Raw genomic sequence first — 25,261 nt, 5'->3', positions numbered from 1 at the left:
TGAGTGTAACCGTTAAAAACACAGAATAAAGCAGTTTCACATTTAAAGTCAGTGTTTCACAGAGACGTCAGGGAAGGGCTGGGAGCTGAGATTGCTGCTAACCTTTGTTGTGATTGTTTCTCTGATAACTTATGAACCAGACCTTTAGGAGGTTTTCGCCGGCAGCTGAATTCTCCACAGAGGCGTCCTCCTCTCCACAACAAACGGACCAGGGAATTAAAACCAGTAGAAACACCCATAAAGCAGTTTCACTTTAAATAGTCATTCCCGGTTCACTTCGAAGAGTGCCTACTACAAAGGCTTTGTCCTCGCAGCGGGCGAACCCATGGCCCATGCCATCCCCTCTCTCTCTCCCTGACTTTCCTGTCTCTCTCACTGTAGCGATCCGAGTAAAAGCAAACATGCCCTAAAAACAACTTTTAAAAAAAATCAGTGATTAACTGATGCTTGTTGGCGGACACGTGATATCTAGTTGTAGCTGGAAACCGAGACTGCTTACCTTAAGAAATTATGAACAGCCTTTTCCCGGCAGCCTAATTATCCGCAAAGGGCCATCCTCTCCACAACAAATGTACCAGGGGATTAAAACTGGTAATCGAATAAAGCAGTTTGGCTTTGAAAAGAAAAGTGATTTGCCTTCCGCGGACACAGGACAGGACTTCTGCAGCGGCTGGGAGCTGAGCTGCCTAACATTTGCCTGGCTTTTTTCTCTGCTAACTTATGATCCAGATGTCCGAAGACTAAAATCCTTCATGTGGTTAAAATATATAGTTGAAAACGCACAAGGTGTGAAAAGTGTATGTGGCTTAACACTAGATATAAGTCAATGTTGAGCTCCTGGCAGGCAACCATAGCAACGACCCATGCGCATAGGGGGTATGATGTCAGACACTTGACCAAATCACCAGGAGCGTTATTTTTACCATATTAAAATTACATATTTTGCTAGGTTTGCGAATCACTGGAAACATTTGGAAAAAGGTAAATACACAACTCAGTAGGTCTCATAATTTTTAGACATTTTAATGTGGGAAATTTACCTAACTTAAAGCTTTGGTCATGGTTTAGACAAACATCTCATGTTGACAGATAAGAAAACAGTTTGTCAGCAAATTCTATTCATATTATTCTTGCGGTTATTGTAAACAAAATTGTAAAATACACACATACATGGGCCTTTACATGACACCACTGTGAACGCTATGGTACAGTACATGTGTATGTTGCACTTATTTTGACTGCTGAGAAAATTAAATGTTCAACTTTCTACATATGTGCATGACAGGTACAATCAGAAAGCAAGCTAGGTTTTCACCTATGTCAGTGTAAAGTGTCATGAATAGTTTTGGAATTGAAATCCAGTCATCCAATGAGCTGGCTAAACAGAATAATTCATTGTTTATAGGGAGAGGTCGTCTATAAGGGTAAAAAACTAAACAGAGCATCCAAACAGAGATGACCAGAAGTTGGTGTCAATACCTGAGTGTTGGTTCTGATACCAAAACAAAACTTTATTTCATTCTTCACACAGACGAATATGACAACACGTTTTTTATTTTTCAAACCCCTTTTTTCTAAATTTTCCCTGAAAGTTAACACTTGTTGTAAACAGGATACTACAAAGCATTCATCGCTCACGTTTGGTACTTGACGGTTTTTGATGAACAACATTGAGGTTGGACACTAAAGAGATAATACTATATAATAATGTGTTTAAAAAATGCAATACCTGATGCACAAGTCAGCTTTTTGAATATATGAATTGGTAAGGACGATGTGCCTGAAACAAGAGAATTTGCAAGGAAAACAATTGAAAACATTTAATAGGAGAGAAATCACCAACCACACGGTTCATAGTCACAAACAGTCTGAGTTCAGTGTAAAATATGTTAAAATAAAACTGATCTGGTTGCCAGGGAGCAAACTCAACTTTGCTAGTTGTATATTCATTTTTATATCATTATTCTCTCGTCCTTCTGCGGGCTTCACACCTCCACGACCTGGCCTATACTGCCAAGGCACCTTTATTTCACGCTGTTTGTAATTTCCATCATGATTAGCAGTTCTCTGAATATTAATGGTGTCTACATTCCTCAGTACTTGATATCTTCATAGGAGTTGAACATCAAATACATTCTTGTACCACTCGGTTCCATGCACCATTATATTCTGAAACATTGTTGTGGCGAGAAGTGGTGGATCGAAAAAGGAATCAGACAGTCAAGACACAGGTGTCAGAGCGGGGAGTCTCTTTATTCACAGCGGCCCTACTCGCAGCCATAGACGGAGACAACAACAACCAAACACAGAATGAAACATGTTCTTTTATACTTCAGATGGCTATGCGTGTAAGTGCATCCTGTTTTCCCAATCATTTTGGCTTCGTCGTACTACTCTTGCCTAACTATTAACCAACTATGTTTTCCTGGCGCACACCCAGATCATTGTTTTCTTCCTGGCAGAACACAATGGCGCCCTACCAGGTCACTGTGCTCTAACTGGCAATGCGCCTTAATGTTATGTTTATTCCTAGTTTCCCAATCTCCTATTTTCCAGATGTTTTCCCAAATAGTCAAAGTGTCTTGGCCCACTCTGTCTGCTGCCAACCCATATCTTTTGTTATTGTTATGTATATCAGGTCATACATCTTTGGGCCTTATAATTCTCCTGCAACATTACATTTATAAAGCATTGCAATATGATACTACCATTGTCTTCCTCTTTGTGCTAGTTTAAATATTTTAGTCACACCCATTTCCCCACTGACATCATGAGAACACATTCTATACCACTGAACCAGGAAACGAAACTAAACTTGTATCAGGCTGCCTTCCTCCGCAGACATGGCAGAGTCTCGAATTCCTGTGAGCATTACTCACCTCTGCTGTCGAATCTGCAGCGAGGTCCTCAGGAATCCTACGACTATTCCCTGTGGACACAACTTTTGCATGCAGTGCGTCTGGGAATGCTGGGATAGGAACAAGAGGAACGACCGTCCTTGCAGCTGTCCTGAATGTGGTCATGTGTTTCCCTCCACACCCCAGCTGATCAAGAACACAACTCTAGCTGAGCTGGTGAGAGACACACAAAGGTTGGATAATGGCAGTGAGAAAAGGAAGCAGCAGCATTCAGGTGAGTCCCTCCATGGCCAGAAGAGACGCCGGAGCTGTACAGAAACATCTGGAAGCACTTTGTGCTGGAGGCACAGCAGCCCCCTGGATCTTTACTGCTGCAGTGATGAGGAGATCATCTGTGCAATCTGTGCTTCAACTCAGCATGGAGGACACCGAATCGGCTGTGTGGGAGAGGAACGGAGGAGGAGACAGGTACATGAACGGAAACACACAGACGTACAGCAGTTTCTGACCTTTGTTTTTTTTTAAGTGAGTAACCCAGGAGGAAGACTTTACTGGCTGTAAACCTGTTGAATATGGGGCCACATGAGTGAGGAAAACGGTTTTTCATTAGTTGTGGACAAGTCAGTGATTCCAGCCTTTAAGCTGCCATGCACAAAGTGGATCTGAGTCACTGCAGTTTGTCTTGTGCTGCAAATAAGTTATGTTGCACCTTTCCTAATTCCTAATGAAAACATGACCATTAATATCAGATTCAGTATAGCTGTAACAAAAATATTTCACTTCCAACATCAAACTCACTTACCTCGTCAGTAAACTAGAGAAAATGTCATTGAAGCAAATTTCTTGCCAAAAATTAAGATTGGAATAAACATTTAAAAAACAAACTTAACAAAGCGAAACAATCCTCAGACAGAGCTCACCAAAACAGGAGGAAGGTACAGGATGTTCCATGACATAAAAAACATAAAAACATTTAAAAAAAATAGTTATGTTATTTCATTGACATGAATAAAACCAGTTTCATCAGCATATCCATCCAACACACATTAAAGGAGGAGCTGAAGAACATGCAGACAAAATCCAAACAGATTCTCCACAAACAAAAGAAGAAATGGAAGAACTTGAGGAACATCCTCGAACAGATTCAGGTGAGGAGGACATGTGTCCAAAGTTTCTGCATATTGTTTGTACTCTGTATTCCAGTCCAGACCGCTCACCTGTGCATACAACAGGAGGAGGCGAGACAAACGGAGGACTACTGTGAAGGCGTGGTGGTCAGCATCATCAACTCCCTCCAGAGACATTACCAGTCAGTGAAGGAGCTGATTGGAGCTCAGCAGGAGACCGCCACAGCTCAGGTCCACAGCTTCATACAGAGCCTGAAGGCGAAGATGGAGGAGATGAAGAAGAGGGATGCTGAGCTGGATCATCTGGCGCAGACTGACAGTGATGTCCATTTCCTGCAGGTACTGTGATCACACCTGTATCTGAATGATAGATTATGTCTCGATTCCCGTGTCTTATCCCCAATTCTCTTTCCCTCACAGGGATGGCTGTCACTGCAGCGTCTCTGTGAGAAAGAGCATCTCCACCCTCTGCATGAGGTTTCAGAGGATCCACTCCTCCCCTTTGAGTTCACAAAGAGAGCTGTGGAACAGATCGGGAGGCAGCTCGAGGAATTTTGCGCCAAAGAGTTTGCCTCTATTTCTGAAACTGGTATGTAGCTTTGTTGATATGTGGAAATATTGTCTCCTATCATTGTTTTTTTTAAAAGAATATTTGTGCCTTTTATTTATTATAGCTGAGAGTGGAGTGGATGGTGACATGCAGGAAGGATGTGAAGGAAGTGTCTCACAGTCCCAAGGTTTGCGTTTAAACTATTAACAGATTGCTTTGTGATTTTTATGTTTGATATTAAGAAGAAAGATTTCTGTGCAATAATACAATTCTGCCATCTAATGAAATGTCTTACTCATTGAAAACCCCTTGTGTTGAAATTCTTAAATATAAGCAAAAAGATAAAACCTGCACATCAGCAAAATGTGTAACAACCTGTGTGAAAATATAGAAAAACTGATAAATAAATAAAAATAATTTTATCTAGCCATGCAGATCATTTTCACCAAGTGAATCATAATAGTGTCACACCAAGTTCTGAAGATGTCTGACCACGGGTATATAATCCCAGGTATCACATGCAGCTTACTCCACATAAAGTTAAACTTTATCCTAAACAATCATGTGTGAAGATGCTATCGGTCACCAAAATCCACATGATCACATGTTCTTACACGTGTCTCGTTCTTTACTTAGCCCCTCCTTGACAATTACTAGATTTGGGAAACATTCTCTGAAGTTTATGCTTTCCTCTTATACCTCCTTATCTATAAGACCTTAGTTACCCTAGCATCGGAGGAGAGAAGTGTCTCCAGCTGTCCACTATCAGTCAGAGAAGTGACCAAACAGTAACCCATTGTATGACAAAGTGAAGGTCATTACGGCCTTTGCCCCGGGGACGCAGGTGAGGTTTAGGAAAACAAGATGAACAGTGGAGTGGGAAAAACTTTCCCTTCTCTTGAGGAGAGAAAGCTCAAAGATGGATTAAAACCCTGTGAGGGAATTTTGCTTCTGAGCTCTGTGTCACTGACTGATTGAGGGTGAAGGGTCAGCCGGAACTTTGCTTGTATTGATGATTCCTCCGTTCTCCTCGGCCGAGCTCAATAAACATCTTCAGCGTAAGACATCCAGGGCTCCAGATGTCTTTCCTTCTCTGAAAACCTCAACCATCGATGATAAGATTTTCTCCCCAACAAACCCTATCAGCAGAATTTATTTTTTGTTGGTGTTGTCTTTTGTAATTTGTTTGAACTGACCCTTTAAAGACTTTTAATGTGGCAGATGTTTTCATAACAGGAAAAACAGCTGTAGTTGAACATTATTGTTCGTGGCTTACCCCTGATTGAACTGGGTGATTACCTGCACTTGTGATTTGCTGCTAGTTTTTAGTAGTGACACTTTCTGGTGCTCTGGTGTTGTTTAACAGTTTTCTCTGGAGTTAGCAGCACTCCGACAGAAGAGATCGTGGAGCCGACAACCAGAGCAGAGTTTCTGCATTGTGAGTTTATCTTCTTATGCACTTGACACTAACAGCCTATTTATCAGCACTTTGCTCCACTGTAGACGCTCACAACTGGACTCTCAGTGTGCTGTTTCTATCCTGACAACTTCTTCTTCTTCGATCTCAGATGCATGTAAGCTTTCCCTGGACCCCATCACCGCTCACAAGGACCTGGTTGTTTCTGAGGGGGGCAAAGAGGTGAAGCTGAGGCCTCCTCAGCCATTCAAGAACCTAACTCCTTGTTACCCGCAGAGGTTCAGCCACCGACGGCAGGTGCTGTGCAGGGAAGGACTGCAGGCCGAGCGCTGCTACTATGAGATAGAGGTAGAAGGGAGCAAGGCTGAGATCGCCCTTGCCTACAAAGGAATAGCCAGAAAATCCTGCACTACACTGTCAGCTTTTGGGGGCAATGGAAATTCCTGGAGTCTTGATCGATCCAAACACTACTCTGTGAGTCACAAAGGTGACAGCATCCAGCTCACAGCGCCCCCCAACCATCACAGGATCGGGATTTATCTGAAATTCAAAGAAGGAACTCTGTCATTCTACGAGGTGTCAGACAGTATGAACTTTCTTTACAAGGTTGAAGCCACGTTCACAGAGCCGCTGTATCCAGGCTTCTGGCTCGGAGAGAAATGTTGCATCAGGATCTGTGATCTGTGAATATAAATGACTGAGAGGTTCATAGACAGCCTGTGTCGGTTTGAAGGGAAATTTAACTTAAACAAAGCTAAAACTTCTTGTTTCTGAAAGTGTGTGTCACACATGGTCATGGCTGAATTTCCTTCTTATTTGTAGTCTTTGTATTTTTGAGGCTCAGTTACATGTGGACTTATACAGTTACCTCATTCTAGTTTGTATTAAGCAGCAGACTTCCTTTGACCTTCCCAGATTTTGATAACATTTCTTACTGTGCCACATTTCCATGTAATGAAACAATTCTGAATCAGAAAAATTCTGAAATCCAACAGCAGCTTGTCCACTCTTTATTATTAATACTTCTGGTGATGCTCACATTTTTTTCAATAATTGTCAGTATCGTACAATCATAATATGACTGAAGAAGGAGAAAGAGAGAAGCTGTAAAGGGACATTTCTAAACGTGTCTCCTGTACAGACAGTGCTTGAAACGTGTGCTCAATAAGGCCCTGCACTCACAGGTAATAAGAAGGAATCTACACACCGATACACAGTACCCCCGCACACACACACACACACACACACACACACACACTCACACAAACATACACATGCACACACTTGTAAATACATGAAACAAACTCCAGCACTTGAAAGGAAGAGTCTTACTATCCCTTTGGTAATAGGGGGTGGATCCTAATCTTTGCTATTAACTGACAATTTTTCGGATTACTCTGCAGTTTAAATAACCTGATATTGCTTTTATACTGACCTTGAATTTACTTCCATGAGGACAACAAAACAATTGCTATGTTTTTTTGTTTTTTTTTTGCAGTCCTAGTGAAAAAGTGCATCAATCACATTCATTATAACTTTATGTTACACTAACTGCTAAAACAGTTTGTTTTTAAGACATTGATATACATCACATGAATAAAATCTATCTTCAGAATAATTTGGTTACACAAGATTATTTACAGACTTTAACAACATCTCTAAATGACACACCCTCAGCAGGAGGAAGTACCTGCGTCAGAAACACAAGAAACACAGGAAACAAAACAAGACTTATGGTTCATAGCCACACTAGTGGTTCTAAGAGAGTGTAACATTAACTACACAGCAGAAAACAACATTTCTGAATGGATGAATAAGTTGCAAAGCTGTGTAGGCACCCATTGTGTTTCTATCTTTTCTGCTTGATCTTTTCTTCTTCTGCCATGTCTATGGCAGACCCTAGAACTGCATGGTAAAAACATTTTGAAATTTGGCACACTAATTAGAGACACTCCTGCATCAATTTCCGCCATATTGGATTTTCAAGTCATATCTCAGCAACGCTTTTACGTGTGAAAACCAAACTTCATACATGGACTCAGAGTATTTTTCAGCAACAGATTGTATCTATCCAGACCAAACTTGGTACATGGTCTTGGGAACCCATTTTGAGGAAGCCCAAAATCATTGGTGTCAAGCGGCCTCTAGGAGGCACTGCATTAAGTAAAAATATATTATGGCTAATATTTTCTTTCCCTTCAAAATACAATTCTTGACTCTGGTATAACTGTCAAGGGTAATGAGTCTCAGAAAGGTCAGAGTCTGAACCCTGCTGCACAGCAAAGTTTTATGAACTATTTCTGTGCAACATTTCGATCAATCATGTTTACAAGCGTTCACGTTATGGGACATCTCAACATGCCAGCTGTCAGTCTTCTTGTGTTATAGCTTCTCACTCATGACTGGAGATCCCAGCTGTCTTAGTCAACAAACACTAACAAAACAAAATAGAAAGACACAAGGGTTTCTTTAAAGAAAGTCATAGTGCCTAGCAAGAAGTTGTTGGCTAAAAAACACTATTAAACAGGAATGTGAGCGGCACGTGGGAAAGTTTAAAATACTATGCTTGTTCAATGCAGCACTATATATTTTTTCAATTTCTGTGTTTAATCACCTTCTGCAACGGACTTTGCTGGCACTTCTATACTATTTAGCACCAAGTTGGATATATTGGAGCTTTCAGGAAAATTCAACTTTCCCAGTTGTATGACTTAGATGATGACAGGAAAGCTACATAAAAGTGCGAAACTGGTGATTACAGTATCTCCAATATGACATGAATGTGGCATTAAGCTCAGCTGGGCTTGGAGCAGAATGCTAGTTAGCATATTAACGCACATGCTAGCAGCAATTGAATGTGTTGCTCACATTTTCTATATAACATTTACCATGTTTGCTTGTTAGTACAGAATCATGTTTAGCATGTACTTTTCAGTATGTTAGTCTGTTTTGTGTACAATTAGCAAGAAAAACCTGCCTCTTTAGCATATTAGCATGCTATATTAGCATACATCTGAAAAGATAGCTGCGGCTGACTGGAATTATTTTTTAGAGGTATCCTGTGATGAAATAAATTGTTGGACAAGAGGAAATTTTAACAGCATTTTGTGGTAAACTACTAGTGTGGCTACAAACAAGTAGACCAGTACAGATAAAGTGGAGACAGATGAGCGGACATCACCTAACATGAGGTGCAGCCACAACACACAGCTCCAATGAACACAACCAGCTGCTGCCCATACAAAGACTACACACACATCACCTCCACCCACCAGCAGCTTTTTCACATCCCACAACAAGAATGAATTACACAAACTACAAAATAGATTAGTCTTCAAATATACAGTTTCAGTAAGCATCACACAAGATGAAAATATACAGTATTTACTGGTCACTTTTAAAAGATAAATTTTTGTTATTCATCAGACCTACATACACTGCAAATATACAGGAATATAAATATCAATTTTTACCTGAACACCATGGCTTTGAATATTGTGATTAAAAAAATAAAAAGTATCCTCTTCCATTTAACATGAACTTAATGTGCTCAGTTTGAAATTGCAGACAGTATTGCACAAAGTTGTCAGTGTGAACAAAAATGAAAAATGTTCACAGAAAGATGGCCATCTTCATTTTACCGGTTCAGACTCTCTGCTGGCTTAACCTCAGTTTAACCAGGAGACCTTCATCACAAGGGAGCCCTAGTGCTGCATGATGTTACTGTCGGTGTCAAGAGGTTTATTATTTCACAAATGATTACATGGTACACAAACAGTGTGCGCATGTGTGTTTGAGCATGTATTTTATTTGTTTGCGCATGTATGTGCATGTGCATGTGAGGAGTCTAAGGCGTACAGAAGTTCATACTATCAAGTTAGCTGAGTTTAATCTTCCATGATTTGGATTTTTTTGTTGCTTAAATTCCAATATCTTTTGGTCCATTGCTGATTTTTTTCTATTTCGCATTCATTATGTTGTTGGTCCATAGCGAACATAGTTTGTGCTACAACCTGAATATATATTGCTTCGTCATTGTGTGGGACGTATCTGATGGCAGCAATTATTTTACATCTGCATAAATGTTCAAAATAACAGGTCAGAAATTAGGGTTAGTAATTAGCCTATGTAAAATCCCTTTTGTGCTTTTGGAGCATTTTCGCTTTTGTAGGAAGAAAGTCAGAACTGCATTAAAGAAGCAATCTGAGCATTTGTTTCAAAATCACATGAACAAGCTGTGCTTCCTCTCAGTGGATATAACTTTCTTTGTTTCAGTTCTTCTATTTCAGTCATACGAGTTTAGTTCACTTTCCCTGCAGTTCAGCATATTGAGTCTAATATCCTGTCATATCATTATGTGGACTTCAAGTGTTTCCTTATCAACTTTTTACTCTTTGGTGGAGAAACTGGAATACGTGATTTCCTACAGCACAAGTTACACAGTGTGTGTGATGGATGAGGGTGTTTTTTTTTTAATCTCCTCCAGGTAACAAAAGTTATATTCTCCTATATTATATTACTATACTGTACATCACTGTTTACAGAATGAACAACACTGGCTACACACAAAACAGAGCAGGAGGTCGATTTAGGGTCTGAATGGAACAAATATGGGTGTCATTAGCGCAGCCTTAAGCATAGTTTACAATACAGAGTGTGCTGTGAAGATAAATCTATATGACAAGACCTGTTTTGTAGTTCAGAACAGCAGAACAGAGGTGCATGTCTGTGCTCAATGTAGACGTATAATACTGTGTATACACACTGAAATCATTGCATACTGTCTAATAGAAAATAACTTTTTCTGTGTTGAACTCTGCGGCTTTGACGCACAGTATCGCTACAGAGGGCAGCAATGCAAACAGTGACAGGCTTGAAACCTTAAAATAATCAAACTCACATTCATCTTGGCTCTCAGTGGCATGCACTGAGTGAAAACCTGTTCACCCAGCACAATCACACCGGCTCTACTACATTCATTCTTTCAGATCCCCTGCACAGGGATGTGCATTATACTGTGGGGGGCTACGTCTGCTGAGGATCCTTATACTAAGGCAAAGAAAAGCAGAGAACTTCATTTTAAGCACATAAACCATGTGATTTTGAATACAGAATAGATAGAGATGTACAGTGTGTCACTGTCAATCTCACCCTGATTTCAGTGTTTGATCAGCTGTTAAGAGTGAATTTCTTTCCCTGTTTTTGACATATATCTCCATACTGTCTACTTGTCCAGATGCTGAGAAACATGGAAACGTTTTGGACATCTTCTCAGGTGGTTCCTTTGTGTTGCTTTGGAAAGTAAATGAGGGGGCTACATACAGTTTGGTGGTGTTAGTGGGGCAGTGGTGGGGATTCTCGTGCTGCAGCGACCCCCGGTGGAGACTTTAAGGTAAACTGAGCTACCGGACTGGATGTCGGGGTGGGGTGGGGGTGGGGTGGGGGGTGGGGTGTTTGAGCAGCACTCAAGAGTCAGACTCTGGTGTGACTGGTGTGGTTGGTGTTGTCGGCGTGGTGGGGCTGATAGCAGCGTTTTGATAGCTTGTACCGTAGCAGCTGTTTGGAGACAGGGAGTTGGGGTCCAGGGGTTTGTTCCCTCCAGGAGTGAGGTAAGCTCTGTGCGCCGGCACTGATGACGGGGCCTCGCCGGGCTTGGCGCCGAGGATGAATCTGGCCTCGTCCTGCTCCTCCAGGTTTGAGATGTCCTTCATCATGGTTTTACGGTAAGAGACGGACAGCTTATTTGAGCCGTCTGACATCAGGTTGAAGTGACGGGCGATGAAGACGATAGGGAGAGGAAGCATGGCCACTACAATGAGGGAAAAGCACATGCCTAGTGCCCAGGGAGGGTAGCTCTCGAAACGTTCCTGAGCCTGCAGACACAGAGAGAGTTCAGTGAGGATGAGGAATTTGAAAATTACTTGGAAGAAAAAATGATCAATTCAGAAACATAATCATAAATAACAATCTTTTTGGGGACAAATATTTGTCTATGAGCATGAGCCTGATGAAAATGACAAATAAGTCAAGTCAATTAAGGTCAGTTTTATTTCTCTACTTATCTCAATTTATCTCTGTCCTAAGGACATTTGCTAAATACTGTATAATTTCGAGGTACTTGTACTACACTTGGGTTCTTCCTCTTCCTCCTCTTATGCTACTTTAAACTTGTACTTTCACTTCACTGCATTTATCAGCTGTAGTTACTTTGTAGATGAAAACTTTAGATGCAAAACATACAATCAGTTTATAAAATACGATGCATTTTGTAAATTTAACTACCCAACAGTATATAAAGTCGTTAAAATAGAAACGTTGTTTAGTTCTCAATGCATAAGTAATAATCATTAAATAATATAATAACGTGACACAGGTGCAAATCTGTTGCAAAATTAGTACTCTTATTTTTGATACTTTAATAATACTACTAATACTTCTGTACTTTTACTAAAGTAAGATTTTGAATGCAGGATTCCACCACTGCTGCCGGAAACACTCACACACCCACACACACTGACTGACCAGTTCTTCGACCCAGGCGTTGTATCCCGGGGGGATGATGGTCATCTCTATGACCGTGGCTGAGATGAGAACGATGAGACAGATAGGGGAGACGTACTTCCACAGGTAGAAATAGATCATGGACGGTCGGAAACCCAACATGTCCTCCAGGTCCTGCATGAACCTGATACAGAAGAGCAAGAATATTACAGTAATCATCTGAAGACATGAACACACGGGCAGCTGACCTACAGGTAGATGTACCTTTTAGTGCCGTAAATCCAAGCGACGGACAGATTTTCCAGGATGACCACTACAGTGAGAGGCAGACCAGCAGAATAATCATCGAACATGGTGACAAAGTAATTCCCTGAGCGCTGAACGAACAGCAGGCCACACAGGAAGGCCACGATGCAGCAACACACTGGAACAAACACAGAGAAGAAGAAAATGAGATAATTTGGGGGAAAAGACAAAAACAACAACATTTTCTTGGTCCAATAGATGAGAAAATGGAAAGTAGAATGGTTTTCGGTCCTAGTACTGTTTTGCTTTCAGCGCACTCAGAGCAATTATACAAAGCCTAATACAGCCCACTCCCAAATGTGCTTTAATCCTTTTCAAGTGCTGAGTAATGAGTTTCAGCTATTAAAAACATATAGTGGCCTGGCCCGGGGGAGTCAGTAGGGGAGGTTTACCTGTGAAAAGCTCCTTCTGGACTTTGTAGGTGTCAAGGACAGGTGTAGTGATGCCGGTCATGGTGCCGATCATGCTGCCCAGACCGAGGTTAATGAGCATGAAGAAGAACATGACCGACCAGAACGGAGACGCTGGGAAATGGGTCATGGCTTCTGTGAAAGCGATGAAAGCCAGGCCGGTGCCCTGGACAGCCTGCAGAGAGATGGTCAGAGGAGTAAAGGCAGCAGACGTCATGAGTCGAATACAGAACATGCTATAGATATACATCTGTGGAAAACTGTGCCAAAGACTCAACCTTGTTGAGCTCGTCCTCCAGGACACAAGGCTCCAGACCCAGCTGGTCAAAGCTGCCCTCTTTGACCGTCTTGATGACCCCGTACATCTCAGCATAGTCTGATGTGGTGAGATGGGAGAAGTTCACATGTGGAGGGATGAGATCGTGACTCAGGACGTTTGAGTTGAGGTATCCCAGGATCTTCTCAGCATTCCTACAGTGTTAGAGGGAGAACAAATGTGAAAGGATGAAAGAGATGGTATTATCATATAAACTGCTTGAGCTGTGATTTTATATGTAAAACATCTTTTTTTTTTCCGTCAGATCATCTGCTTAGCTTTTACATATTTCTTCTCATTCTCAGTTCTAATATTTTCTCTGTCAGACTTTGGCCTTGTTTTGTTCAGGAGCTAAATTTCAAGTGTCATAGCAAAGGGCCTGAATTAATGTTATCATGATGGGTTATTGAGTGTAGGTTGATGCATGACATGAAATTTACCATTACATGTAAATGAACAAGAGCCTGTTATGATCAAGCTTTTTGTTTTCACATTCTTGTTTTCATTTTTTACTGAAGGATTTTATGATCCACATACGGTGACCGGTGCTTGAGGATAAACTGCTTTTGAACTCACTCTACGACACACTTTTCATTCATGAGGTTGGCCTTGAAGCCCAGCACAGCGAATACCACCAGTGTGGCCAGAATGGAGGTGAAGAAGTTGATGAAGGAGACGAGCACAGCGTCGAAATGACAGTTGTTGTCGATCTTATTGTAACTGGAGAAAGCTATGACTCCTCCAAAGCCCAGACCCAAGGCGAAGAAGACCTGTGTGGCTGCCTCCCTCCACACCTGAGGCTCCAACATCTTCTCCAGCTGCGAGATACAAGGCATTAGTGTTAGGTATATTATATATACAGTATATATACATATGCATTGATATATATATATATAATTAAATATTTAGTGTGAGCAAGCAAGCAAGGAAATCAAAGCAGTCTCACCTTAGGAGTGAACATGTGAGCGATACCATCCACCGATCCCTTCAGCATCAGCCCCCTGACCAGGAAACAGAACAGCACCACATAGGGGAAAAGAGAGCTGAAGTACATCACCTGCAAATGAGGGGAGGAAAAACTAATTTAGGAAAGGGAAAGCAGTGGTCTACTTCATATTTTTCTCTCATCATGTCATCCTTCCATCCGTACCTTCCCAGAGGAGGCGATTCCCTTAATGACGGCGAGACAGACGATGATCCAGGCCACAAACAGAGACAGGGTCATCTTGACGTTGAGGCCGCCGCTCTCCGCGATGGTGCTAGTCGTGTTCAGAGTCTGACGGTACCAGAAATAGGTCGTAGCTGAGCTTTTGTCGCACTCCGGCTCCACAACTGCACATTTTTGCAGACAGACGGAGATGGAGGGTTTAGTTTGGGTGATAATGAGTATGTAGGAGAAGAAGTGGGTGTGAAGATGCAGCTGTGAGGTTTGGATGTCGCGGCGAGGAAGGCGGCGAGGGAGGAAGGAGAAATATAACGAGATCGAGAATGTTTGCTCAGGGTCAATATCTCAATTCTCGGCTGGTTTACACCTCTCAGACATAATTGAGGTAAACAAGGTCGTCTGTGTACTTGGTATGCAGAGCAGAAACCTCCAATTCACATCACCTGAGATGTTTTCCAGCGCACACACAGTATATTCTCTCGTTACCTTGGGGAAATGATATATACTGTGTGTGGCGTGGTGTGAAGTTTAGAGCAGTGGTATGATTCTCCACATAACACTGCAGGATGGTGCAGGTTTATATAGATGTTTATACATGTGTGACAATCTAAATCTTCTGCATTCGATATGTCCTCTGCTAAATTCAGTGTTTATTACTGTAATTACGGTCTGGTTCCATCACGATGCTTCGGTCTGTCAAACTGGATACAGATCCATGAGAAGCAGACAGACACAGTGTTTTTTTCCTTCCAGTGAAATGTTTTACATTCTGCTGCTGTCCTTCAACATTAGCGTCCTTCAGTCTGGGAGGCTGAATCTCTGCTCCCTGTCTCTCTCCCAGCAGTATAATCAGCCTTGCTGAGTCATACACATGCTTTTGAGAGTTTCTCGGCTGCCCCGGGGTTATGTTATTATCACCACTAATCGAATGAACTCCAGAGAGTTTTAATCTGGATTAGGTCTGTGAAGTTGTGACCGAAAGTCGTAAGAAAGTTACCGCAATTCGTCTGATCTGCTTAGGTGTGTCATCATGGGCTGAGGCTGAAGGGCTAGATGCCACGCTAATTGTGAGAGCAATATACACACTGTTATGACTGATCAAATGGATACCGTTTTAAACAATGATGATCCTGAATCCTGATGGCCTAGAGCCAAAATACATGGCATTTTATACGCTTGAAGATTAAAGCAGGTTGACATTTTAGTTTTCTTGTAATGTGCCTCGCACTGAACTGCCTCTGCTGCATTTTAAAAGGTGATATACAAACAAAGTGGCTTAGTATTTAATGTCACTCACTAGCAAGTGTCCCATTCTTTCTGATTGGGCATTCGCTCCACGGCAGAGGAAACTGAAAGGACTGGAAGAAGTAGAAGATGCTCCAACCAATGATCACATTATAGTAGAGACCCACGAAGCCACACACCTGGATAGATAGATAGATAGACGGATAGACGGAGAGACAGACAGACAGACAGAAAGACAGAAAGACAGACAGACAGATAGATAGATTGATAGACATATGGTTAGCAAGTTGAAATTTGTTTCTTGACATTTCACAGTATGCTCTCTGCTATGTGACGACATAAACAGGCAGCACACATGAAGAGAAATTACAAATATATGATGTCGACTTTTCTGCCGACATTTCATTTTCATTTAATTTAATTTTTATTTATTTGAAAAGGACAGTGCACATTAATTAACCTTTCTGTAAATGTGCCAGTGTTAGCCGACAGGCTAATTTTCAACTGCAGTCCTCTGGCAGGATGTCTAAAAACCACATATTGACCAGATGTTCATCAGATATTTCAATGCAGAATAAAAGAGCCGTGCAGAGTGAAAGAAGTATGCAAACGAGGCAGCACGCTGTGTGCATGTCCCATGTTGCTGTCAGTCTTCTGAGCAGTCTTGCCAGCCAGGACATTCAGGAGCTAAATAAGGTTGAGGAAAGCATGAATAATTAAAGTGCTCTCTTTTCAACAGTGATCTTCTATGAGATATTTATAGCTACTTCTGCGCCAGCCGCGCAACTCCAGAGAAAGGCTGCCTTTCATTCTCAAACATGTCGATACCTCCCATACACCCAGGAGAGGCTGAGGCAGTGTGAAGGTTGTTATCGTGACTTCATCCTGCTTACTACTATATCAGTTTCATGGTTGTTGAACCTTTACATACACCAGTGCATACGTCAGAGATAGACATATAGACAGATAGACAGACAGATAGATAGATAGATAGATAGATAGATAGATAGATAGATAGATAGATAGATAGATAGATAGATAGATAGATAGATAGCCCATGCAGAAAAGAAGGCCCCCTCATAAATCACACAGACAGAGCGTTGGCTTGTTTTTTGTTTTAGCCTTAAACTGCTGCTCATTCAGCAGCTGTGCTTCTGTTTAATTGCAGGGACTTGACAGCTGTTTCCTCATTACAGCCTCCTTGATTCTTATCAGAGGACCCACACCTTCTCTCTCCACTTCTCTCTGCTGTCCAACTGCTTTTCTGAGGCGCCATTAAAAGCTACCCAAGAAAGTATAATCACAAGTATGTGTTAGGCTCACGGTTATAGAGATGACAGATGATGACAAAATACAATAAAATAAAAAATCAGAGCCCGGCTGGCTGCTTCTCTTACCATCAGACTTGACATCCCTATCCCACCTAGACGGGGACAGACGTAGTTCCACACACCGATGCTCCCACGTCGGATCTTCTGACCAACCGCCAGCTCCAAGAAGAAGAGCGGGATCCCAATGATGAGGAGGAGGATGAAGTAGGGAACCAGATAAGCGCCTGGAAAACAGGGAGGCTTATAGCTGAGCAGGCACATTGACCTCGACCTTTGATCTTTGACCACTAAAATCTACACCGATCATCCGTGACTCTAGGCGGACATTTGTGCCAAATTTACTACTGAGATATCGGGATCACGAGAAACGGACAACTTGACAACATAATGCCTCTGGCCCTGGCTGTCATAAAAACAACAGAGGCGTCTGTCATTAACTGTAGTGTCGTTTGTTGTTGTTGTATTTGTTTGACACAGACACAAAAGGAATGTGTTTCTGTAGGAATTAAAGACAATGTTGAGCAGAGGTAAAATGCACCAAAACATTACAATGACTATTACAAAAATAAAAAACACCCGTACAATGTGAGGCAATGAAACAGCCCTGAAACAAATTCTCCTTTGAAGAGTATTACACAAAGGATATTAGAAACACTCTTGAATAGAAAATAAAAACAGACACATTACAAACAGCCTCACTAATGACCACAGAGTTGAATCAGCATCTTTTTGACACCATCAACAAATTAGAAAATTGGCTAAAACATGCAAAATGTTGTTATGGTTTTTTTTTTTTTAAATGTGATGAGTTAAATAAGGTTTTTTTTTAATATGTGTTTTAATACTTGCAACATTTGTGCACTAATTCCACAGTTTTATTTTAGTCTAACTAAATGATTTAGTGATTCAGTGATTCAGTGAGATATATTTACCCGACGAACACCCCCCCCCCCCAACTCCTTAATAATGTAAGGATCCAGGCTCCACTGACAAATAATCTTTGAATTTAATTTTAATTTTCATGGAATTCTAAATTTGTCTCTTTGCAGCTTAATCCAGAGAGGCATAATCAGGATGCAAGTGTTTTTTTTTTATGTGTGAAGGGTGAGTCATCATCCAGGATATAAAGACTTACAGCAGGCAAACATGTACTACTATTAATACATCAAAAGTAGGAATTACATTCAGTGGCACACATGTCTCATAGCGGGTGGAGTAATGAAGCAGAAAGAGGAGAAGAGGCGAGAGGCTAAATCAAGAAGGCTGGAGTCAGAAAGAAGGTTAAATGTAGTGAGGAGTTTTGGGCCTCTGCTGACAAACACTGAGCGACTTCAAGCAAATCCACTTCATCACAGGTTATTTAAACTGGAGCCAGATATAGATATATCACAGTCACGGGCATAAAGATGTGACAATGGGGGGAGAAATGATCGAGGGTGATAACGGAAAAAAGAGAAAGGCACGATGAGGGAGGGAGATGGAGGAACAGAGAGAGGAGCCCGCACAGCGATAACTCCCAAACAACACAGACCATTAATGTGTCTGTAATTGGCTGCCAGACAGCAAATTACACAGTGAAAAATGGCCGTTTGCCAGGCTACATAACCTGACTGATCTGGGAGTGAGTCTACTGTCAGTAAATCCTCTCTATGGGCAATAAATCCTGCATATATGCAGTAAACCGGACTGTGAAAACACAGTGGAAGCAGTATCATGCCTGTCAATCCACGATGACAAGGTGTTTTTCACCTATAGTGAACACAGGTTTACACTGTGTACGCCTCAGATTGCAGACATCTCTACCAAAATAATACCTCATCAGCTATCGAGTATCATTTGAGCCTGGCCTGCCCTGCCGGCAGTGGGAATCAATGGTGCAGCTATATTTAGACGGTGCTGTTTTCTACACGATACAGCTGCTCTCTCGACAGCTCAGTCCTGAGTGGGAGTGCAATGTGTAGTTTGTGATGGTCGGGGTCAATTTGCCACTCAAGCTGAACATGCAAAGCATATCCTTACAATGTGATATGCGTGCAAATCCGTCTGATTGTCTGGAAAATTTTAGCCACCAATCACTCATGTTATATCGGGCTGGGCTGCACTTCTAAAGTCAATATCACAAAATGGCAAAAATTTGCAAAACGATAAAATTTGTCACATGTGAAACAAGAACTTTAGTGACTGATTTGGACGCTTTTTAATTAAAATTTGTTTTGAATAATTAATGTGGATAAAAGAAGCAATGACATAAGGTATTATGATACTATCAGATGTCTGTAGCCTGCTCCACATCTCTGCTTGAGGCAAGAGTTGAGGCATAACACACTCTAAACCTCTGACTGATCTGATAGCAGTTGAGTTGCATTGTGGGTAATGTAGACGCCAGGAATAATAAGGCAAAAGAATGAGTGTGGTAGATTATAAAAGACTGTATGTCTGGTTCTGCTGTGTAAACTTTGATAATGTATTTTTTAAAAACTGCTCATTGTGAGTCCGACCATGTTATAGCAGTGCAAGCCTCCGTTGATGGAGAACTGTTTTAAGTTCTTTTTTAAATATGGCGATGTTTTGCATACTATTTCATCAATATTGCTACAGTTCCCATGTTTTGCATTTTATATGATCACAGCTTCCTTTATATATATAGATGATATCAGTTTTTGTTCTTTCTTAGTGTCCATTGTTTTTGGGAGAGTATCAGCACCTGCTGCCGTCGGTTATATTGTCTTTATGTGAATTTAAGTTTAGTTACTGATTTTTACTTCAGAATAACGTCTGAGAAAGTAAAGAAACTAAATTACTAGCTCCTGTAATACTGGTAACAATGGACTTGATTACAATAACTGTTAATGGAGCTGTAAATGAAATCTATTACCGACTTGACTGTACCTTTTACTTTGCTTAGCTTGTACTGCGCTTTTCCCTCCAACTCACCTCCTCCATTCTTTTGGCACAGGTAGGGGAAGCGCCACACATTACCCAGGCCCACAGAGAAGCCCACCTGGGCCAGGATGTACTGGAGTTTGCTGTTCCAGGCGGGGCGTCCATCGTTTTCCGGCACCTCTAGCTGCGGGGCTTTCTTCCCAGCGGCCCCTCCGACGTTCAGGGAACTGCTCTTGCAATCGAGTGGCTCCTCGTGTGCGAGCAGGTCAGCCACCGACTCTGTGACGTGCTCATGGCTCTGCTCGCGCTGCGTCACCTTGCTGTTCTTAGGCATGAGGGAGGCTGAGGGTCGGGGAGGGGGTGGGGGTGGAGAGAGAAAGAGAGAGCGAGAAAGAGACCGGTAGGAACACAAAGAAGTGATACAGGCAAAGAGTGGAGAAGAGATGGATGGATGTAACTATGAGGGAGAGGCTGAAGAGTGACAGCTGGATTTCAGGCCTCAGTCCTGCATCAGAAAAACAGAAAAATCAAATAGAAAATTGCACTTCAATGACATCATCCAAATCAAAATTGTACTAATGCTCCATTGTTAGACAAAAATCCCATAAATACACTTCTTTTTAAATAAAAGAAATGTGAGGTGCGTCTCCTTGACAAGGCTCATTTGATGCACAGTCATTTTAAGCTTCCTTTTCCTGGCTGTGATCTTTAAATAACTATTCACACAATCGCTGACACAATTATTCCTCCATTTAGTGCTTGGTTAGGCTCGTAATAAGACACTAGATTGTAACACATGGTTGTGCCGCCGCAGAACCACGAGGGATGTCAACATAAAGACAGGCGACCATTTGTCACACCTGTGTGTTAACTTAACCCGGTTCTTTCGACAAAAACTCAGCAGGGACTTGAACAGGCATTTTCACAAGCACACACACAAAAAAAAACCCACAACAGTTATGTGTCTCTCATGCAATGTTTTTGGTTCCAAAAAATTCCCAATCCTGCAAATTGTTCTATTTAATTTCCCTGTTCTGAAAAGCTTAACTTCAGTGACGCTTTTTTTTCCCTGTAAATCCCCTAATCCTCTGAAGCCTTGCGGCAACATCCATCCTCACCCCTCTTTCAGGGAGTGGTTGGTTCAGCCCAAACCTAATGGAGGAAGTGAACATGATGCTTTGGATGAAGTGCTGTCATGTGTTCTCCTGATCCACAAGCCTCTGTGTAGGTTCATTACTTATTGAGTGAATGGTTTCTCCATTATAAAAATCTGCCATGCACTGAAATGCAAAACTGCCAACGCTTGTAGGTTATTTGGACACTGTTTTCCACGAGGACAGAAGACAAGAAAGATGAAAAGCTATGAGTGTCACAAGAGTTCATTCCTGTGCTGGAACGGAAGTGACTGATCTTGTGAACAAGGAAGCAGTGGATGACAGGAGCTGAATGAAGATGCTGCAACTCGAGTGTGATGCAACAACAGTGATGCACACGAGCCTCCATCGTCACAACACTCGCTGCTTACGACGGCGTAAAACAAACTCTGTGTTACTATCTGCTGATTCTCCACAAAGACTATAAACTCTACACAGACCCTCTCACAGCTCCTGCTCATGATAAAAAAAGCTACAAACACTCAGGATGTGTGTTTGCCTCCCTTGTTTATTCATTTTTCATCCCACACCAGATTTCCATGTCAAGATGAGCCTATGATGCAATAATCCATGCACGGCCATTCACAAGTCTTCATAATCCTCTGTGCATTAACTGTAAAGCCCCTGTGTCTGCTTTTCTGTCTTGTCATTCAATCCCACACTACAGTATACAAGACACGTAATATCAATCAGCGCCTGCATCATCCAGCCAACACTGAGGCATGAAAACACATCAGCTCACCCAACCAATAATCCTGCTGGAAAAAGAAAAAGAAAAAACACAACAACACACAGTTCAGATGACTTTAGCTGATGCTATGAGTCTCACTGTGTGGAGCGATTTTATGGCACAGCATAAAAATATGTTTCACCATAGCTGGAAAAAGGCTTCCTGTGGCAATGTTATGTTTCTCCTCAGACGATCACAGTTTTGTCCTTGGAAAAAGAGCTACACATAACTTGTGTAAATATCTGCCTGGCCTTTATATATTTTCTAACAGGGATCCTGCATTCATCAGAATAACTACTCACACATGCACTACAACATACTGTATATCTGCTCCAGTATAACCACACAAATGACTTATTTGACTAAGATCATTTTGAGCAAAGGTCACATCAACAGCAGAAGGTGCAATATGGAAATATTTGCTGTATTTAATTAAGACTTAAGATAAAAGTATCATCTGTCAGCTGTAATGTGAATGTTGCAATTTCATGTTGTTGCACATGCTGCTATATGAATTTGTAGAGTCAGAAATGTGTAATCAACACTTCACATGAAGGGCAGCATTACTAAATGACTGCTATTATTACCATACCAGCATATTTTTGCATAAAAGCCCCTTTTTAAGAAATCACATTCCACACTGGTAACTTAAAGGCACCAACAAGGTCACAAGTTCAGCCTTCAGCACTTCTAACCATGAACACATGCTCTTACATGTCTCTGTTTCCAGTGTCAGACACATCACAAAATCATGAAGATCCTGGGAAAAGTTATACCCCCATGCAGGCATCACTTATCGGGTGGAAGCCTGTGGTAGATATGTGTGTTAATATGTTTTTCTATGGGTTACATTGGAAGAGATAATGGTGAGGTTCCCGGACAGGACAAACAGGAGGAAAAACAGCAGGGATCAGCTTCAGTAATCAGTCTTGTTTAAATGTCCACACTTGTTCATCAATCGATTACTGATCCTGTGATTACCAGCCCGCTTTAAAAATCAGAGCCACTGTTAGTGTTTAATCAGCTGTTTCACAATGGATATCAAAAAGTATTAAAAGTCTGAAGCGTTTAACAGCCAATTACATGCCCATCCAACTGGTAACAACCCATTTTATTTCAGAAAATTTAGATTTAGAATATGGATTAACTGAAAAATAGCATTAAGAAATGAACTTGAAACCCTCTTTTGAGTGTAAAACAGAGCAGCTGCAGGTTGTGAAAAGCTCCTGAATGCTCTCAGTAATCAACACCACAACACAGACTGTTCACATTGTGAACACCAGGTGACACATCTGGTGCTGATGCTGATAGTCTAGTGTCATCCCTGGTTTTACTGCTCACCATGAGTGATGCTTTGGCTTCTTAAATACACAATCAAGGTCAAATGCGACTATTTCCTGACCTCTGTGTAAACTAGAGCACATGGTGCAAATTTTACACGATTATAGACTTCACGTGACTCAACGTGTTAGTGAAAGACCTAAACTGAGCGATTCAAACTCTTTCTAAGCTACCAGTGAACTTCTGCAGAAATAAGCAGTCTACGTCTTTATAAACCCAACAGATAACAAGGAGCCAGTGGAGGGATGATTTGAAAAAAAAAACAAAACAAATCTTTCTCACCGTGAGTCTTCAGCAGCGATCAACAATATCCAAGGTTTACTGAGAACGCATCCGTCAGAGAATATGTGGAGAGAGTCATGAATACATCCGCTGGGCTGCACTTGCATGTCGGAGTGGGACTGGCATCACATGCTACTCTGCCTGCACTTCACATGCAGGGTGGAGAGTCCGGGGCGCACCGTGACGCACAGAGCGCTGCTCGTTATCAACTATGACAAATTATCACCTGCCCCTCACTTACTTGTTGTTATTTGATACTGCATCTCTGCGCGGGAAGCAGGGATGTTGAGAGAGAGAGAGAGAGAGAGAGAAAGAGAGAGAGGGTAAACAACTGTGCGCAGATTTGTCAAGGTTATCCACTCCTACCTGAGGAAGTGGTTTTCTGACGCAGCTTTCGTCATTCGCTTTTCAATTGATAAAAAATGTAAGACATTCGTCACTGGCCCGTCGGGACAGGCTGCACAGACACTTGGTTATCCTGCTTTTCTGTGTCAAAGTAGAGGTTTTGATGACACCAACACAGTGAAACAGAGAGGAAGTAGAAAAACAGGCTTGTATAGAGGAACAGGTGTCCATATTTAAGGAAAGGTCATATTTTTTTTCAAGTTTGTCCTCATAATGCTCTCATGCCCATATTGAACCAGTTCTCAGACTCTGATTGGTTCTCCTGTCCAAACTGGCAATTAGGAAACATGATTCCTGTGTAAATGGCCACGCTATGGTTAAAAGAGCTATTTGTAAGTTTTGCAGTTTTGCTACATAGCCAACGTTAGCACTGACAGTTATTTACTTACCAGTCTAGAAGACTGGTAAGTAAATCATCATTAGCTCTCTACAGTGGTGGAAACAAAACCCTCTGGTTTTTGGCTCTACATCTGTCACTCCAGGCTGCTGCTGCTGGAGCCTCTAATGGGCTTCAGCTGAACCTCAGAGTATATTCTTCACACTGTACAAAGAATATGGATTTTATTCCCCCTTGATTTACATTAGAATTTCTAAAGAAAGTGATATCGTCTGACCAGGAGGAAAAATTAGTTTCAGTTGACATATGGCCATGTCTGTGTTGTTCTAAGATGGACTTGAAAACTGCTCTGTCCACGCTGAAACAGAGGATCAAGCTGCTTTCCACTGCACAACAATGAATAAGCATTAATACATGAATAATACCCATTATACATACATGAACAATCCTCCATAACAAATGAATAACACAATGAACGGAGGAAAAGAAGGATATTTTGTGCTATAGTTGAGGTGATGTGTGATACTCAATCATGACTGCCTTGACAGGAATGACAGGAATGTAAAAGTCTTGTAGAATCCTTTTTTAGATAGAAATTCACTCTCTAATTGAATACACATACTTGTCTTCATAGAGGGTTTTATTTATATTTGTGAACGTGGACTACACTCTATTAATCTCTGACTAACAGCTTTGTCTTCCCGATCAAACTGTAAATCTTGCACTGGGTGGTCATTTCTCAGCGACACGACTGCAGCAGACACAGTCATCCAGGGGACCATAAATCATGCACCGTCCGCCAGAATTTTCTTTAATACCACCGAGATAGAGGAGGAGGATATTATCGAGAGGCCATTTTTCATCCTGACCTTATGGATTTATTTTGTCACTCGCTCCCACGTG

The 25,261-nt window shown here is 41.5% G+C and overlaps 2 protein-coding genes across 2 annotated transcripts; one reads left to right on the top strand and one right to left on the bottom strand.

Annotated features, from left to right (window-relative positions):
- The first annotated feature begins 2,207 nt into the window (after positions 1–2,207).
- LOC130186147 (tripartite motif-containing protein 16-like protein) lies at positions 2,208–6,946 on the top strand. Its single transcript, XM_056402929.1, has 7 exons — positions 2,208–3,326; positions 3,911–4,006; positions 4,091–4,324; positions 4,406–4,574; positions 4,660–4,722; positions 5,902–5,973; positions 6,104–6,946. Exons 1-7 carry the CDS (start codon positions 2,844–2,846, stop codon positions 6,637–6,639), a joined length of 1,653 nt encoding a protein of 550 aa, XP_056258904.1. The 5' UTR covers positions 2,208–2,843; the 3' UTR covers positions 6,640–6,946.
- Positions 6,947–23,917, bottom strand: LOC130186140 (sodium-dependent neutral amino acid transporter SLC6A17-like). Its single transcript, XM_056402917.1, has 12 exons — positions 23,617–23,917; positions 20,161–20,614; positions 17,293–17,450; positions 15,948–16,074; positions 14,636–14,817; positions 14,432–14,542; positions 14,062–14,303; positions 13,448–13,640; positions 13,152–13,344; positions 12,718–12,877; positions 12,475–12,637; positions 6,947–11,825 (listed from the first exon to the last, which is right to left on the bottom strand). The coding sequence occupies exons 2-12, from the start codon at positions 20,441–20,443 to the stop codon at positions 11,418–11,420; spliced, it is 2,220 nt and encodes a 739-aa protein (XP_056258892.1). The 5' UTR covers positions 20,444–20,614; positions 23,617–23,917; the 3' UTR covers positions 6,947–11,417.
- Positions 23,918–25,261: the final 1,344 nt, after the last annotated feature.

This window comes from Seriola aureovittata, chromosome 2, assembly GCF_021018895.1.
Source record: "Seriola aureovittata isolate HTS-2021-v1 ecotype China chromosome 2, ASM2101889v1, whole genome shotgun sequence".
Lineage (NCBI taxonomy): Eukaryota > Metazoa > Chordata > Actinopteri > Carangiformes > Carangidae > Seriola > Seriola aureovittata.
Note: the sequence above shows the minus strand (reverse complement) of the source record. Positions and strands in the feature narration are given on the sequence as shown.

Bases quoted from the DNA above. Each gene is read 5' to 3' on its own strand.
- LOC130186147 (XM_056402929.1), top strand. From the start codon at position 2,844: ATGGCAGAGTCTCGAATTCCTGTGAGCATTACTCACCTCTGCTGTCGA. The intron at 3,327-3,910 runs GTACATGAACGG...CACACATTAAAG, and splicing joins AGGAACGGAGGAGGAGACAG to GAGGAGCTGAAGAACATGCA. The intron at 5,974-6,103 runs GTGAGTTTATCT...CTTCGATCTCAG, and splicing joins CAGAGCAGAGTTTCTGCATT to ATGCATGTAAGCTTTCCCTG.
- LOC130186140 (XM_056402917.1), bottom strand. From the start codon at position 20,443: ATGCCTAAGAACAGCAAGGTGACGCAGCGCGAGCAGAGCCATGAGCAC. The intron at 17,451-20,160 runs GTGAGTTGGAGG...CCTGTTTTCCAG, and splicing joins GTGCCAAAAGAATGGAGGAG to GCGCTTATCTGGTTCCCTAC. The intron at 14,818-15,947 runs GTGAGTGACATT...AAAAATGTGCAG, and splicing joins AAAGAATGGGACACTTGCTA to TTGTGGAGCCGGAGTGCGAC.